Below are 16,857 nucleotides of genomic sequence, written 5' to 3' on the forward strand. Positions count from 1 at the left end.
ACAGTCTAATTTTCAACAACTCATTACCTTTTCATAATATGTTAAAAATAGGGGGTCACCAGCCATTCCGGAGAACTATAATCGATTCAAAACAGGCATATTTATACACAAATTTACATAAAATTACCTATTTTCAAGCCCAAAATTTTGACATGCATGTGTGAAAGGAACTTATCATAAACGGTATACAGAACAACAATCAAGTACAAAAACGGTCTGTCTAAGCTGCGTACAAGCTAAGTACGCAAAAGCGTGTGCATAATGCGAAATTCTTTGAAAAATGTGAAAAGCTTAAAATGTCCTGAAACGTGTAGAAAGTTTAGAAATTGATTTGAGCATTTTTAACTTTCAAAGCATGAGTATGCACGAATGTTCACACTTTTTCTGATGATATAGGAAGATGACCTTTGACATGCAGCATACGTGTGTCAAGTGGTATTTAAAAATATCTATTGGTTTCTAATTTTTAGTCAATCTAAGAATTTCAGAAAATTGCTCATAGTTTAATATGATTTTCATCAAATCAAAGTTAAACAACTACATACGTGTATCTGCTGGCTAAGTTACAACATAACTGCTTTCGCCGTTTTAGAGATCTGCCACCAACAAAAAATGATTAAACAAAAATGTTCTGGACAATAATTGCTCTTCTGAGAGCCATAGCCTAATCATTTTCAGGTTGTTTAAAATTGTTGTAAGAGATGTTGACGTTTTTTTCAATTAGTCTCATAGGCTATGGGATAAGTGAACATTAGAAATTAAGTATAATTGTAAGATCTGGAGTTTTGTTTGAAAATCAACCTTATTGCCCACAAAGAATACAACTTACCTAGCTGTGGACTTAAAGACCTCTTAAATTGTTCTGATATTCCAACTTTATCTGTAAAATATTTATCATCGAAATAGCTATGAATTAATTGCCAATAATACTTTTAAAAACCCACAAATTCTCTTCAATACACAATAATTAATAATAATATAATAATCAACATTTATATTGCGACAATTAAATATAATAATTGAATATGCATTGTGTCCTGAATTTGCTGAAAAAAGTTATTAAATTAATTTTAAATGAATCAAAAGTAGGTGACTTTTTGACAAAAGGTGGTATTTCATTCCAAAGAGAAGATGTAACACAATAAAAAGTGCATCCACCGTAAATGTTAGCATGGAAACTTAAAATGGTTGACGTCTATAATTGGTCAGAGGAGCAAAGGTGACCTGATGGAACACATCGAGGAACAATTTTGGTAATTAAATTCGGAACGCATAGACAAATGTTCAAAGAAAATTGTGTTTTCTCTAAATTCTTTCTTTAAACATCACATTATGTAAAGATAGGTTAGTAAGGAGTAGTATAATTCCATAACCGCAAGCTCATCTAGAGAATGCTAGGCTGGTGATTTGGAGGTCGTGGGTTGAAATCTCAGCTGAGAATTAACTTGACTAATTCTCAATATGTACTCAGAATATGGCAAATATCTTGCCAATCTGTCTGATTTAAAGGTACTAAAACAGTAGTTCAAAACAATAATAACAAACTAATTATTTCATTACTAGTATTTTTTATTAATCATATTCATTTAAATTGATTCAATAAATCACTCCTTCAAATTCACCTGTTTCTAATTTAACAATTCCTTGTGATCCATGTTCTATTTCATGTTCCATTTCATGTTCCATTTCATGTTCCATTCCATGTTTCATTCCATGTTCCATTCCATGTTCTACTATTGTTGATGTATCAGATGAATTGTATGAATCTGCTAAAAAATACAAATTTACATTGATGTTTAATTTAGTCAAATTTGTCAAATTTCCATGACACCATTCAGGTTATGATGATGTACTAGACAAATCATTTAAATCTCAAAATAGCAAAAATTGACTTTGATGAATTTAATCAAAGTAAGGTTCTACAATGTTCAACTGTCTATAATTCCGATTCCAAAAAAAAAAAAATATTATGTTTGACATTAAAATAAATAGTGATGGCTATGTGTATTTATATTGTGTAACTGCACCACTTACCTGTTTGTGATCTTTGTTCTTGTAGAAATTCTTCAGATTCGGATTCTGTTGATGAACCAGATAAATCATCTGAATCATCTAATAAGGATAGCAAAAAACATTTAATAATGTTCAATGTAGTAAAAACTACTGTATTATCATGATGAAGGATGTCAGGATCTAGAACGTTTGTCACATTCTATGACCCTGATGACAAAAGAAAAAGAAAATATTTTGTACAAAGAATATATTTTGAATCATTGTTAATTTAAATAATAATTATGGTATTAATTTAAAAAATTGTCAGGCGTTTTTGAGGGGGTGTATCCACCAGAAATTTCTATTTATATCCGAATAGACTGCCCAGGATTGACTCGCACATCGTAGGAAATTTCTATTTCTGTTTTTGTTGTTGAGTAAAAAGGGGCACCTGTACAATTTAGGGCCTCCCTCTTGAATCCACCCTTGAAAAATATATTGTCATTGCTAGAATATTAGCAAATACCCTGTCTGTTTACATGGTTGAGTCATTCTTACTTATATAAAATTTTAATTTTAAAAAATCATAGCAAAATAATTTCTCACCTATTTCTTTTATCTTTTTCATTGCAGATTTTAAATCCTGTTCTTCAATTTTAACACCAAGCAACTGGTGTTGAAATTCTTGCTGGAATTCCCCTGCTACTATTTTTGCTAAATCTTTGAGCAGATTCTCACTAGAATAGGCTTCCCAGAGGTTTTCTAATGATTTAGAGTCGTATGCAGTTAGATATAACACTAAAGACCCTGTTCCTACGTGTGTGAAATATAAATGAATACTCTTGAAGTAGGATGTAAGCTTTTCCAAAATATTGTAACAATGTGTGGTAGCTGCTTTCTTTTGTTTTGCTAGATTGTTGAAGAAGATTTCAAGAGCATGTGGTTGGTCTCTGTCTTCAACTGACAAAGAACAGTCGGTTTTCACTAATAACAATTCCACACCTTAAAAGATAATATACAATATACATATTCTTTTTCTGCATTGTTTTAAACAGACTACCATATTTACTAAGAATGTATGGGTTTGTTTTCTAATTGAAATTTCTAAAGATTGATATTCTTTGAAACCGGTGTCAGTAAGATGACTTTCAACCTAAAAAACAAAACAATTTTCTTCTTTTGTTTGAATTTTGCACACACTCAGTATTGTATTCAGAATGTGAATATTATTTACAAAAACTTTTCTTTTTATTTGTTTGCAATATGATGCTGTGTATCAAATAAAACTACCTGATAATAAACATGTTATTTCCTGCTGAGTTGATATATTTGTTAAGAACTAAGCAATAAAAGCTATTCAATTACCAATACCTTTTAGTTTTTCATCCTCAATTATTGTTTCCCAGTTTTCTAAAACTGTTTCTTGACCAACCAAAATTGTCGCTAAATCTTTAATAAGCTCTCCATTCATCTGTAATTTTGTTAATTCTGATAAGGCAGATCGACTATCTGAATCCACAGAAAACACAAGCGATGTATTTGGATTCACTGTGGTTTTGATGTCACTTAAAGTGAGAGATGGATTCACACTTCTAAAGTGTTCCTTAAACTTTTTGAACATTTCCTTGCAATATTCTTCAACTTTGACAATCAAATCAAATTTTACTGCACAAGAATTAAATTCGAGGATTAGTTGAATATTTGCTCCTTTAAAAAGAAATTTTCAAAAGTCATTAATAATTGAAATTTCTAAAGATTGGTATTCTTTGAGACTGATTTCAGCAAGATCACGTTCAGCCTAATGTGAAAAACATAACAATTTTCTTCTTTTGTTGGAATTTTGCAAATACAGTATTGCAGTCAGAATGTGGACATTATTCACAAAAAACATTTTCTTTTATTAGTTAGCAAAATGCTGTGTATAAATAAAAGTACCAGAGTAATAAAAATGTTGTTTCCTGCTGAGTGGATATATTTGATATAAGAACTATGGGGCAGTACAGTATCACAGATTATATTACAGTCTTTGAAATTTCAAGTCTTGCTTTTATGCAACTTATACCGTTACCCTAATTAGACGGTTTCTCTTTATCGTGCTAAACGTATCATGATAATAGATCATCATATTTTAATATGAACATGCCTAATGACCCACAATATTACAGTTATTATTAAAACTTCAATATAAATGATCAGAATTTGTAATTACCATTATCAAGAAGTATTTTTCTTGCGTGTTCCGGAAGAAGTTTTGCAAACCGCTCTATTTTATCAGGTTTATTTTCTAAATGTAACTCTCTTTCCAGATAACAAACGACTGACCAAATATTTGGTAAATTATCGGTAAGGTCTCTCAGGTTATAGCGAGAAATTATCTTATTTAACGTATCTTCTCTAACTTCCTTTAAAGCCTTGAACAATTTTTTTCGGTATGATGAAAATGTTTGCGTACCTGAATTTATAAGATTGTTATCTTTCATATAGTCTCTTACAAGATCTATAGCTTTCTTTTGATTAGACAATTCAGAAATCTCGAGGAGACAGCAAACATTATCAGCTGAGATAACACCATTTTTTTCAAGTGCATTAAATATATCATTCGCTATAAAGTTTGGTTTAATATCTCCATAAGGTAGGATATTCAGTAGGCAGAATTTCAACATATCATACTTTTCACCTTCATAGTGTTTACCAAGTTCATACTTTAAGTCGCCAAACTCATCATTCCTTTCAAGAAATGCCATTTTCCTGCAATATAACAAATAGTAAATCTATACATTTTTACAATGAAACATTATTAAATTACGCTTTTTATGGTAGTAGTAGCAGTACGGATCTAGACCTGTTGCTACTAACCCAGTCTCTCCAGTAGCAATACCAAACAAACTTCTATCAAAACAGAATTGTTTTCAAGTGCCTAAACTGGAAGTGTCTCTTCCCTACTTATAGACTTCACTGGCTATTAGTGAAATTGTTTTCAAGATTTTTATTAACTTAAATTTTCCAAAAATAGTTTGCCATTATTTATAACTAAAATAAAAAATAAATGCTACGGTAGTACAGGAATACAACAGCATTGTTATTTCACCAGATTGTATGTATTCCATATACTTTTGGATTTATCATTTACACTGCTGGACATGACAAAACTATAACATAAAAAAGCAGAAAATAAAGATGAATAAAATGAAACTTTCAATCGTGTCATTTTATAGTTAATATTCAAAAGACAAGATACAGTAAACAATTAAATTTAACCATTAGAAGTGGGGTTACTATCTGAAAATACTAACCCACCTCCAACTTTTCTGGTCTGCAACTCATTAATAAAACAGTACGAATAAACAAATTTGGTTGAACTCTAACTTTATTTTATAAACTCAAAAACACTAAATCCTCCTCACTCCCTAGATCAACATTCATTGTCTCCTTATTTTCAAAATACGACTGCATGATGATAAGTTTTTGTGACTCTATAGTAACCCCCATCCATGGCTTACTATATTAGAGTAGTGGGTTGTTATTATTATAGATTGACTTATAAGGTGGGTTACTATAATAGAATGGGGTTACTACAGTATTAGAGTGTGGGTTATACCTAGCTAGTGCCAGTGGGCCACGAGCTGAACAAACTTGGAATTTGTACTCTTCCCACCGGCTAGAGATAAATCGCTGTGCTGAGCTAGCCTATGACATAGTTAACAGTTTAAGGGCTAGACATAGGCTATGTCTAGCCCTTAAACTGTTATTGTTAACTAGGCCTATAGATGGGCTAGTATTCAATTTTAGGGACATATTTGTTACAATTTTAAAAGTATACTGTTGTACATAGTACATACTTGAAAACCTGTCGGAATTTATTGGAAAAGAACAAGTTGAATCAACATGGCGGCGGTCCTGTCTTCCTCGTTTGTTCTCATTCACCACCACTACCAGGTCAGTGTCATGGTGTAGCAAAAGAGCCCTGGAAATGGGAATTCCCCTTTCTGGAATGACGTCATTGAATATCTTGCTTGATCGTTGCCCAATGTAGTAGTAGTTGAGATGTTTATAAATAATTGATTTTGTGAATTTCACAACTAAACATTTATAATCACATTAAAAGTCAAACAATTATTGTTTGAAGTTTTAGTTTTAAAGGTCGAGACGTTTTCCAGGAAGGAAAAATGAATAAGACGTTTTGATATCGTTTATATTCTTTAAAATCTATATTATAAAAACAAAAATGTAGAAATTGTAATTATTATTACATAATTCGAAATATTTCATAAAATGTAATATAGAAATTAAAACCCATCCTTACAATAGATTTTAAGTTCTGTATTGTTTTGTACGATCATGTCAATAATAGCCTATTAACTCATCTACAAGGTTAATACGAATACGAATTGAAGAAATCAAAATTATTCATAACAATAATATTTTAAAACAAAAGAAGGAATGTACTAAATGGTCAAGACATGATGATGACATGATAAACGTCATGATTAAACTCCAGACTACATTTTTTGGGCACTGTATTCAAACACATACCTGTTTATGTAATCTGGAATGTCTGAACATATAGAAATTATTTTATACCTCCTTTGCCAGATTTTTTTAAATCTGTACTTGCATGTCCCTGAACGTGTAATACAGTAGGTATACTAAAGCATATTATTATTATATCCTTACACAACTAAAAAGTTGTAAACAAACAAAGCATGCATTCAGTATATTTTATTTAACATAATAGTAAAAGATATTAGTAGTTCAATTTCAATCAATATCTAATATCTATGTGGTGCAAAGTGTACAAAATCAGATATCCAACTTTGGATTATACATTTTATATATTTTATTAAATTCTATATTTTCTGTACCTCTCCATTCAAAATTGCACAATATATATACTTATATATAATATAAACACATCAGGCATAGAGCATTAATTCTAAACTACCCGGTGATATACTAAAATTTAATTAATTAATTTGAAACGATAAAGATGAGGAAATCTGTGAGAATGAAAAAGCGTCACCTCAACCGAGACTCGAACACAGAACCTTCAGATTCAGATAATATTTATTTAGATTATAATGAATGAATATATACAAAATAGAAAAAAGATATTAAAGTGAACATAGATAAAGCAGTAATTGGTAGTCATTATTATCATGGATCCCTTCTAGAAGTTAAAAACTTGTCTCGTAACAAAACACATTACTAAAAAAATTAAAAAATAACCTTGATATGCAGATGTCCTAACCATTAGACCACTGGGTTCAAACTCGATTGGATAATAAAACATGTTAAATGTGTATTCACTGTTTAGTTCCTCAGTTTATGAAAACTGAGGAAAATTAACAATTCAAAAGATTTTCTGTTTTATATTGTCAAAATTAAATAATATATTTAATTATTGAAAATAAATTTACTCACAAACGGCTAATTTAATACATAAAATGTGAATGTCTATGTGAACATTAATGTATTTTGTAGCTACTGTTTGTAATCTAGGTCTATGCTTCAGTCAGGATTTTGTTGTTTGAATGTGAATGTCTATGTGTAGATGTACATTAATGTATTCTGTAGCTACTGTTTGTGATCTAGGTCTATGCTCCAGTCAGGATTTTGTTGTTTGAATGTGAATGTCTATGTGTAGATGAACATTAATGTATTCTGTAGCTACTGTTTGTAATCTAGGTCTATGCTCCAGTCAGGATTTTGTTGTTTGAATGTGAATGTCTATGTGTAGATGTACATTAATGTTATTCTGTAGCTACGGTTTGTAATCTAGGTCTATGCTCCAGTCAGGATTTTGTTGTTTGAATGTGAATGTCTATGTGTAGATGTACATTAATGTATTCTGTAGCTACTGTTTGTAATCTAGGTCTATGCTCCAGTCAGGATTTTGTTGTTTGAATGTGAATGTCTATGTGTAGATGTACATTAATGTTATTCTGTAGCTACTGTTTGTAATCTAGGTCTATGCTCCAGTCAGGATTTTGTTGTTTGAATGTGAATGTCTATGTGTAGATGTACATTAATGTATTCTGTAGCTACTGTTTGTAATCTAGGTCTATGCTCCAGTCAGGATTTTGTTGTTTGAATGTGAATGTCTATGTGTAGATGTACATTAATGTATTCTGTAGCTACTGTTTGTAATCTAGGTCTATGCTCCAATCGGGATTTTGTTGTTTGAAATTATTTATATCCAATGGCTCAACTTTAAATGGAGATTCTTTCCACTTTTTAACAGTTTTTCTCTTTCTATCTGCACATTTCTCTAACACGAAACTTACAATTTTTATAACCGCAAAATTCATACTACTAATAGTGACAATAACACCCCAATCATGGTTACATTTTTTGCATGCAACTTTTCCATTTTTGTAGATGTCATCGCCTATAACCTTTGGCTTTGGGTGTTTTTGTGTAAGAATTTTTCCATAGAATTCTTGGTCAACAATGAGATGGTTAGAGTCGTTAAATACTTTGACATCTGTTGAATAACACGCGAATTCTGAACATTTACCACAAAGAAGTTTGTATCTAGTTTCTGTCCTCTTCTGCTGCCGCTCCCTTTCTCTTTTTTCCGACATAAATTGTTCACGTAGATCAATAGTCTGCAGTGCCAGCAACTCTTCCTTTAGTTGATCTTTTGGTAATTTTGAAAGTGTGCGTACACTCTTTGTCATAAATTGGTGACGGATTTTGTTCGCTTGGTCACGCTCTTCGAAGTTAAACTCAGTGGAAGCAATCATGTAGAATTTGCTGTTTTTTTGGCGAACTCTCCCTACATAAAAATAATTGAGAAGAACGTAATCAGAATTCTAGGTAGGCAAGCTTAGAAATAATACCTTTTGTAAATACTGTTTTACTTCTTGTAGAAATGGATCACTTACATTAGTTTGACAAACAAGTGTGATGTGCCCAAATATGGTAGTGATATGACATCATGTCCATATATGGGTGCATCACATTTTTTGTCACATAAAGTTTGATAGTGTAGACAGAGCTTTAGCAACAAATGACAAAGAAAGCTTTCTGAAAATAAATGTTTACGAGAATCATTATTTTTTTGCCAACTGAGTCCTAGAAGTATGTACCTTTAGCTTGGGTCCTTCCAACATCACTACTCATGTAGTTGTAGCGGAAAACCAAGTTGCAAGCTGGAACATCAGTTCCCTCTTCAACAACGTTTGTTCCGACCAGAATGTTGCATCTGTTTTCCTTGAAATTTTCAAGAACAGTATGCTGATCGACGGCAGTCATTTCTGTGAATATTAGATTTTGTTTTAAAAAAAATGTCAGATTCTCCTGATTAATTATATAAAACCATACAGTAGCTAATGTAGCATTCCATCAATACTACTGCAAGTCTATCTGGTATAGAACAAAGCCAAGAATTTCAACTTTAGTTTAAATTACTTGATAAAATAGAGTTATACGAAAATTCTATTAATATTGATGGTGTATTGTATCTTTGTGAGATGGATAGCTTATTTTTTTTAATTTATATTATTAGGCCTACTTATTATACAGTGTTATTACATGTATACACTATACAATGATAATAGGAGTACATGTTACTACAATTACATTATACAAATAACAGAATTAAATACCTACCGCTTGATCCAAAAACCTTTTCTGGCTTAAGAAATGAAAGTCTCTCGTTCTCTTTTATCCAGCTATACATTGCGTCAACAGTAGTGCGTTTGGTACAGAAAATGATTGCATGTGCATTCACCTTTGTTTTATATTCACCAATCAGGACATCTTCAAGTTTTGATAGTAAGGGGTTTTCAAATTTCTTCTCTCCGCTCACATATTGTAACTCCTCTTCTCTATCTGTTAAAAGTCATTATGGTTATTTTTATTTATTTTTTAACTAAACAACATAATTTTCATTATAACAAACCTATATCCTTCCTATTGAATGCTTGATGTATAGTGTGTAATGCATTATTTGAAATATTTGAAACCATCCTTAAATTAGGTATTTTTGTACTTTTAGGTTTTTTAAGTAAACATTTTTAGATTTTTTTAGAGTGCTATATGGCCTATAGAGCCTTGCATTTGCTAATCATTTACATTATCATTTAGGACTATTGTTTTAATTTACCTTTAAAGAGCCGTATAAGCTGCTTATCATCTTCATTCAATCCGTCTGAACGGGTGCTTTCCTCTTTCTTGATGAATTCTTTGATGAACCGGAGGGCGTCCTGAATTCGGCAAATTTTATTCATCTTAAGTGCATCATTATATTTCTGAAATTTCATTAAATTAAAAAAAATTAAATAATAGTTGCTGTATGATTGTGATTTATAATATTAATAGAAAAAAATAGAACTTTAAATACTACTGTAGCTAATAACACATACCCTCAGGTGTTCACCACCTGTTCTCATTAACCGTAACAAGCTATCATTTGATGTAACACACTCTGGGGAATGAGATATGAATTTCTCTACACCTTGCTCATAAGAACTAGTGCCTTTGACAGACTTAGTAAAATTGAACAAGTCTGCAAGTCCTTCAGACATGGTACCTAAAGAAAAAAACAAATAATATAGCATGTATGTTTACAGTACTGTATATACTGTACACGGAGATATATTACAGGAAGGGGTTTAATCAAATGCATGTGAAGAAAGTGTCTAAGGAATATATCTTGTACTAAAGTGAAGATACCAACCTTGTTTGTGTACTCTCTCCCCCATAATCTTTTCAATTTCTGACATGATGGTCACTATTTCAGTTTTAAATGGGTCAGCATCATCTGACCGTGGTTTGACCATTATTGGATCAACTGAAGACAAAAAAAGTTTGAATAAATCTGTCAACAGCTTATCTAAATATGGTAGTGATATGACATCATCATGTCCATATATGGGCACATCACATTTTGTTGTCACATAAAGTTTATAGTGCAGACAGAGCTTTATACTTACTTTCTTCTGGAGGATTCACGTGCAAGCGGTATTCATCATCATTTTCATCTGGAATGGAAATCTCATCTGCATCAAGGTTTGCGAATATACTTTTAGCGTACTCATCAGATTTCTCCTGGCTGGATGCTCTTCCAGTTCCTATGCTCGCTGTCAAACCTACAATCTAATAAAAACAATTTTATTTTATTTATTTATTTAATCACACTCTTGTTTACAACAAGACCAGCGAATTCTGGATTATGAGTATAAAAATATATAATATAGCAATTAAAATAAACACAGATAAAAACATTAAACCAAATAACACTTTTAACAGTCTTAAAACACCAAACAACAATTGTACTAGTAACTTTGTTTGTATACAGAAATATTTACTTTTATTTATATTTTCTATCTCCTTCTACCTCCTAATCATCATCTTTAATTGCACCACCTCTTTAGTAACCTAGCAACTCTTCTTTAGTGTAATCATTATTTAATTATCAGAAGGCCCATGCCTTAGTTACCATAATCATTCTCAGTATTTTAATAATAGAAAATTGTGAGCTCATACATACCTGTGGCAATGTTGCTTTTTCATCTTCAAGTTTTCTTCTCCGATACTTTGCCATTATTATGTTGTATGGATTCTGGCCCTACAAATAAAAGGACACTCATAACCAATGATAATGATGACTAACAATGAACTTTGACCTCACATTTAATTTGATGAATACTATATAAATGTACTTACATGACAATGATGGCATTCATCGAATACCAGCATCGTAAAGTCATCAATTTTGAGTTCATTTTTCTCAAGTGCGTTCACCAACATCTGTGCGGTTAGGAATATGATGTCGTTATTTTCTACCGCATTCTTCAACGTAGCTAACTGCTGCACGTTGTCACCAATCAGTTGAGCCAGTCTCAGTGACTCTGGCATGTATTTTTTAAATAAGTCATGTTGTTGTGATACCAGAGAAATCTAAAAATACATATTAAAAATCAGAATTGCAAACAGCAAGGTTTATCTAAATTTAAGCAATAAGATAAACATTCACTGTAATGAGGCTATAGCTACAGTCACAGTGTGCATATGTAATTTAAATTTGTCTATATGCATGGTTGACTATGCATGTATGTAAATATTTTCTCCATTATGGTTGATTTTGCGGACGATTCTTAGTTTTCTATCACCACGGTCAGCCAGAGGTCCAAGGCCTTGTTTTCAAGGTTGACCGTGCTGTAGACGTACACTCAACCATGGATCAAAAATTACGTGCACGGTTGACCATGCCATTGGTATTGCTGACCATGCCGATAGCCACTACAAACTGAGCATTTTGGCAGGTAATTATATAGAATTTAAACTCTTACCGTGTTTACAAGAAATATGACTTTTTTAGGTTTAACATTCAACTTTGCTTCTTGTTCTTTGATGTGTTCTCTCACAAAATGGACAGCTACCACCGTTTTACCAGATCCTGTGTGCGATATGATGATTGTATTTTGGCCACCAATAACAGGTTTTGCCAACGTTATTTGATAGTTGCGCAACACTAACTCCTTTGATTTAGCTTTTTCTTGTTTCTCTAAGAGAACAAGCAGTAAATATAAAAAAAATAATATCCATCCATATTTAGAAACTCTCTTGAAATTGGAAAATCTTCCAAAAAAATATGAATACAAACAAACTTTAAAAAAAAAGTTTACACTTAAAACATCACATAGAAAAAACTCTACACAAAATAAATGCATAAGCATAGTTACAACAAAGTTCAACACTCGGAATCAATTAAAACCCTTAACATTAATGTAACATTTGCCTCAATTAATAAAACTAAAATTACAGATATAAAGGTTGACATAATTCTTACCTTTTCCATCGTCATATTTTTCATTAATTGTTTCCTTGTCCGAGTCAGAGTCTTCTGCTCTATACTGATTTTGAATATCTGAAAAAAGGAGGAATGATCAATGGGTTATTAATTATTTTAGGACTGGTGTCAATTAAGAGAATAAAAGCATACAGGTATAGTACTGTTTTATTCAGGTAGGATCTAAAAAAAGTTATAGGGAATAAAAATGGAAAAATACAAAATGATTAGCAGTGCATGCTTAATTATTTGTTGCTACGTTTACTTCATCTGTAAATGAGTCAAACCCCAAGGGAACCAAACCCCAGGTCAAAGGTGATGGATTCTCCTCCGCCTTCAATGCTTGAAGAATTATCAATGGGATATTATGGGAATTGGACTGTTCCAGTTTTTGTTAAGGGTATCAATTAAGAGAATAAAAGCATACAGGTACAGTACTGTTTTATTCAGGATGTCATGTATGTAAATCAAATTTATTTACTATTTGAATTTTCATTTGATTCCTCTTCAATTGACTCGTTTGCAGTTGGAACATTTTCTGATGCAAATAAAAAATAAAACATTTGAAATAATAGTGAGAAAACAATGGAAAAACTTCTAAAGACCGTAACAGCCATCAATAAGAAACATTACCTTAGATTATTTTAAAATTATAAACATATCTTTACCTTCTTCCAATGGTTGCAATAACTCGACCAATTCGGCATAATCTGCTTCACGTAATGCAGAAATCAACTCTTTAAACCATTCATCGCCCCCACGCTGTACACGAATGAGAAGTTCAGCTGTTGCGATCGTAGCACCAAGGCGGTCAATACTCGTACGTATACATTCCTTATCTTCTGTGGAAAGGGTTGGCAAATTTCGAAGGAGATTCCCTGGCTCGACAGTCTCAAGTAAATCGGATTCAAATACTTGAAGAAGACCTCTATGTTCAGTCATATCTTGAAAATCCAGAAGACCTGTGATGTAATCTGCAACATCCTTATTTCTTGGAGTGGCTATTATAAGAAAATAATTGCTTGTTTTATTACTATTCCTTCAGTGACGTTTATTTACTGCCAGAATAACTTTGTGGGAAGAGCTGTCAATTAGTCACTGCATGCAGACAATGTATATCAATTGTACATTGCATATTATTCATGTCTCTACTACTACAGTCAACTTTCCCAATACTGGACTCTCTAAAAACAGGAAAGTCTAAACAAATCAGACTTTTCTTTTCCAAAAATGTCTCAAATTCATTTTTACCATTAGAAACGGATTTTCCATAAAACCAGACATAATAAGCCAGCTCAAAGGTGTCCGGTATTGGGAGAGCTGATTGTACATTGTAAGCTAAGCACTTATTACGGTTTAATTTAGGCCTAGGGCGAGCTTTGCTTTGCAAATATGGTCTGGATGCAACTAAATATTGCAAATAAGCACAAGAAAATGTTTGTTGGAATAGAGGCGGGGCGGATCCAGAAATAGCACTTCCGGGTCGCGCACTTCCCTTGTTGACAGTCAATGAAATGATGTAACTACTTTTGGTATCCATTTTTGACAGGACTATCAATATTATTACTGTACAGTATGTTAGCGCTTCATTGTTAAACAACACTGTAGAGGGCGACCTACCTTCATCATTACTTAACGCAGACAAGAAACTTTTAAACCATCCCTGTTCGTTGCAACTTGCCAATAAGTCAAGAATCTTATCAACAATCTTCGAATCTGGGGTACCACTTTGTTTCAATGACTGGATCACATCTTGTTGGTCTTAGGGAGAAAAATAACTTTATAGTAAAACTAGAGTTGAACTCGTCACTAGGGACGAGTTAGGTTATCCGCAGCGCAAACGCCCCGTGCATGTCGTACGTTAGAATATTGCGCACAGGAAAACGATTATGCCATTGAAAAAAATGTTATTGTGCTCTCTATTTTATGTCACGTCTAAGTGCATACAGTACTGTATACGTACTACATAAAGTGAAGAATAGGTGAAAATAAGTTACCAAAGTTATTAACGCTTTTGCACATGATGACGTAATCACAATTTGAAAAATCGTAAATCATGTGAAAGATAATTGATTGACCAAGACAATATAAAAAAATGGAGGGAAAGGGAATACGGATAAGAGATGCGCTCTATTAAATGTGATGAGCTATGACAAAAGAGACAAAATCCTATATTTTATATTCGAGTGGCCATACGATGACGTCACAATGTCCGGTTAGCCATATTGATGCATGATCCGATATCAACAACTCATCTACTTCCCGAATATGTAATAAAAAATAAACTTCACCATGTAGTTTAGAAACTATGACTGTTTAAAAAAGGGCATAATTTTGAGGAAAGTTTGAACTTTTTCATCAAAAACGCGCGCAAATTGTCCAATTTTTATGACGTGATTTTAAGTCGAAATTGTTTGAAAGTTGGTAAAATTACTAGAAAAGGCTGAAAAAACATAAATTACGCGAAAAAATACTTTTTTTTTGCGCTACATGCGCACGCGCACGTAAAAAAATAGCGCACGCGTGGGAATTTTTTTAATGCTCAAAATGACATGAAACGCGTAGAAAGTTGATTAGAAATTTTCGCATTTTGAAATTTTAAACACACGTGCGCGCGTAACTTTCTTTCAAACATACCATTTTTAATCCATAGAAAGTTTACCCTTGATATGACTTTAAATTGACTTTGGTTTTTAATCTATGATCAATCATTGAAATTTATAAGCGTAACTTACGCTGCGCGACTCGAAAATCATAAAACAAAGTTTCTTGCACAATGTTCAAACATCTACAGCTACAGGTCAATCTTATGACAAAGTTATACAATCTTATGTTGGCCAAAATTATAGATACGCTGCAAACAAAATTCGTGGAAAGAAAGAAGAACATAGAAAAAAATAAAAAATAAAAACGTGACAATAACAAGGGGTTATCCGCCAAGTGCGGATAACCAATAAATGACAGATTATATAAAAATAATAATATCCTGGATTTATATAGCGCCTAATGTTGTGAAATCTCTAAGCGCAGAACATTATTGCCCCAGTCGTTTTTTTTTATCAAACAGGTATGAAAACATAATCCCATAATGCAGCTAATAATCAGCGCAAAGTTGTTTCTTGATCTAACCGTGTTCCCATTTATACACCTGGGTGGAAAGCGTAAGTATCTTTCCACACAATAGGCGGTTAGAAACATAATAATGCACAAATGACAAGACAGAAAAGAGGGAATAAAATGCATTAGGTTTATGACAATCAGTCAACTGTACCGATAACAAAAAAATGAATTACACAGATGGTCAACTGTTCTATAGAAAAATTAAACACATGATTAAGTTTTCTGAACTGCTTTATTTTGATATAATTTAAATACAGGAGGCTATGAATTTGATATCCGTAACCTTACCTTTAATAACTTCAATGTCAGCGTATAAAAGACTTAGAAATGAACTCGAAGGTTTCAAATTGGAACGCAAATACCTTCTGAACACAATTATTAATTGGTGTTGTACGTCCATCGTTTATTTTTCAATGACTGGGCTGAAACAAAAAATCCATTCAATATAAATACAACCGACAGAAATTCCATGTATGACTCATGATATGGAATTTCCGAAAAATGCATAAAAACGGAAATTCCATGTATAATGATTGGAAAATCCAATTTCTATCAAGTGGTAAAGGTCCCCAATAAACTTGGGCCTAGCTAGGCCTTTACCCTCCTGATTCCTGAACTCCAATTCCCCAACTACCGTACCCCAAATTAGGCCTACCTGTAGGCCTCCTAAACTCGATCGCTCCTCCTCCTAACACACTTCTTCACATGCCAATTCGGACCAGGATTCGATTTACAGTACCATATTGGTAAAGTCAATTCGCCTCACAAGTGTATGCAACGCAAAAAGCGCAACAAAACACTTTCTTCTTTCATATATCTGTCCTGTTTGTTTTATGAACATAGCTTTTTTGTGTATTTATTTACATTTATAGTCAATTAATTAATAATAGCATATTTTAATTCTTCTCAGTGTGAGTGATTAAAAAATAAATTGGGTCATTTATTTT

General features: G+C 32.3%; 2 protein-coding genes across 2 annotated transcripts; both read right to left on the reverse strand.

The window, feature by feature from the left end:
• Positions 1 to 716: 716 nt before the first annotated feature.
• On the reverse strand, positions 717 to 6,076 carry LOC140047847 (uncharacterized). The gene is made up of 8 exons (XM_072092879.1): positions 5,832 to 6,076; positions 4,202 to 4,740; positions 3,364 to 3,699; positions 2,599 to 2,994; positions 2,035 to 2,079; positions 1,623 to 1,769; positions 830 to 880; positions 717 to 733 (listed from the first exon to the last, which is right to left on the reverse strand). The coding sequence occupies exons 2-8, from the start codon at positions 4,734 to 4,736 to the stop codon at positions 717 to 719; spliced, it is 1,527 nt and encodes a 508-aa protein (XP_071948980.1). The 5' UTR covers positions 4,737 to 4,740; positions 5,832 to 6,076.
• A 274-nt stretch (positions 6,077 to 6,350) lies between these two features.
• On the reverse strand, positions 6,351 to 16,697 carry LOC140046472 (antiviral innate immune response receptor RIG-I-like). The gene is made up of 16 exons (XM_072091121.1): positions 16,566 to 16,697; positions 16,199 to 16,332; positions 14,411 to 14,551; positions 13,459 to 13,791; positions 13,272 to 13,328; positions 12,791 to 12,868; positions 12,291 to 12,505; positions 11,665 to 11,898; positions 11,489 to 11,566; positions 10,932 to 11,094; positions 10,676 to 10,789; positions 10,362 to 10,528; positions 10,103 to 10,247; positions 9,607 to 9,828; positions 9,084 to 9,251; positions 6,351 to 8,770 (listed from the first exon to the last, which is right to left on the reverse strand). The coding sequence occupies exons 2-16, from the start codon at positions 16,308 to 16,310 to the stop codon at positions 8,127 to 8,129; spliced, it is 2,871 nt and encodes a 956-aa protein (XP_071947222.1). The 5' UTR covers positions 16,311 to 16,332; positions 16,566 to 16,697; the 3' UTR covers positions 6,351 to 8,126.
• Positions 16,698 to 16,857: the final 160 nt, after the last annotated feature.

Source organism: Antedon mediterranea, chromosome 4 (assembly GCF_964355755.1).
Source record: "Antedon mediterranea chromosome 4, ecAntMedi1.1, whole genome shotgun sequence".
Taxonomy (NCBI): Eukaryota; Metazoa; Echinodermata; class Crinoidea; order Comatulida; family Antedonidae; genus Antedon; species Antedon mediterranea.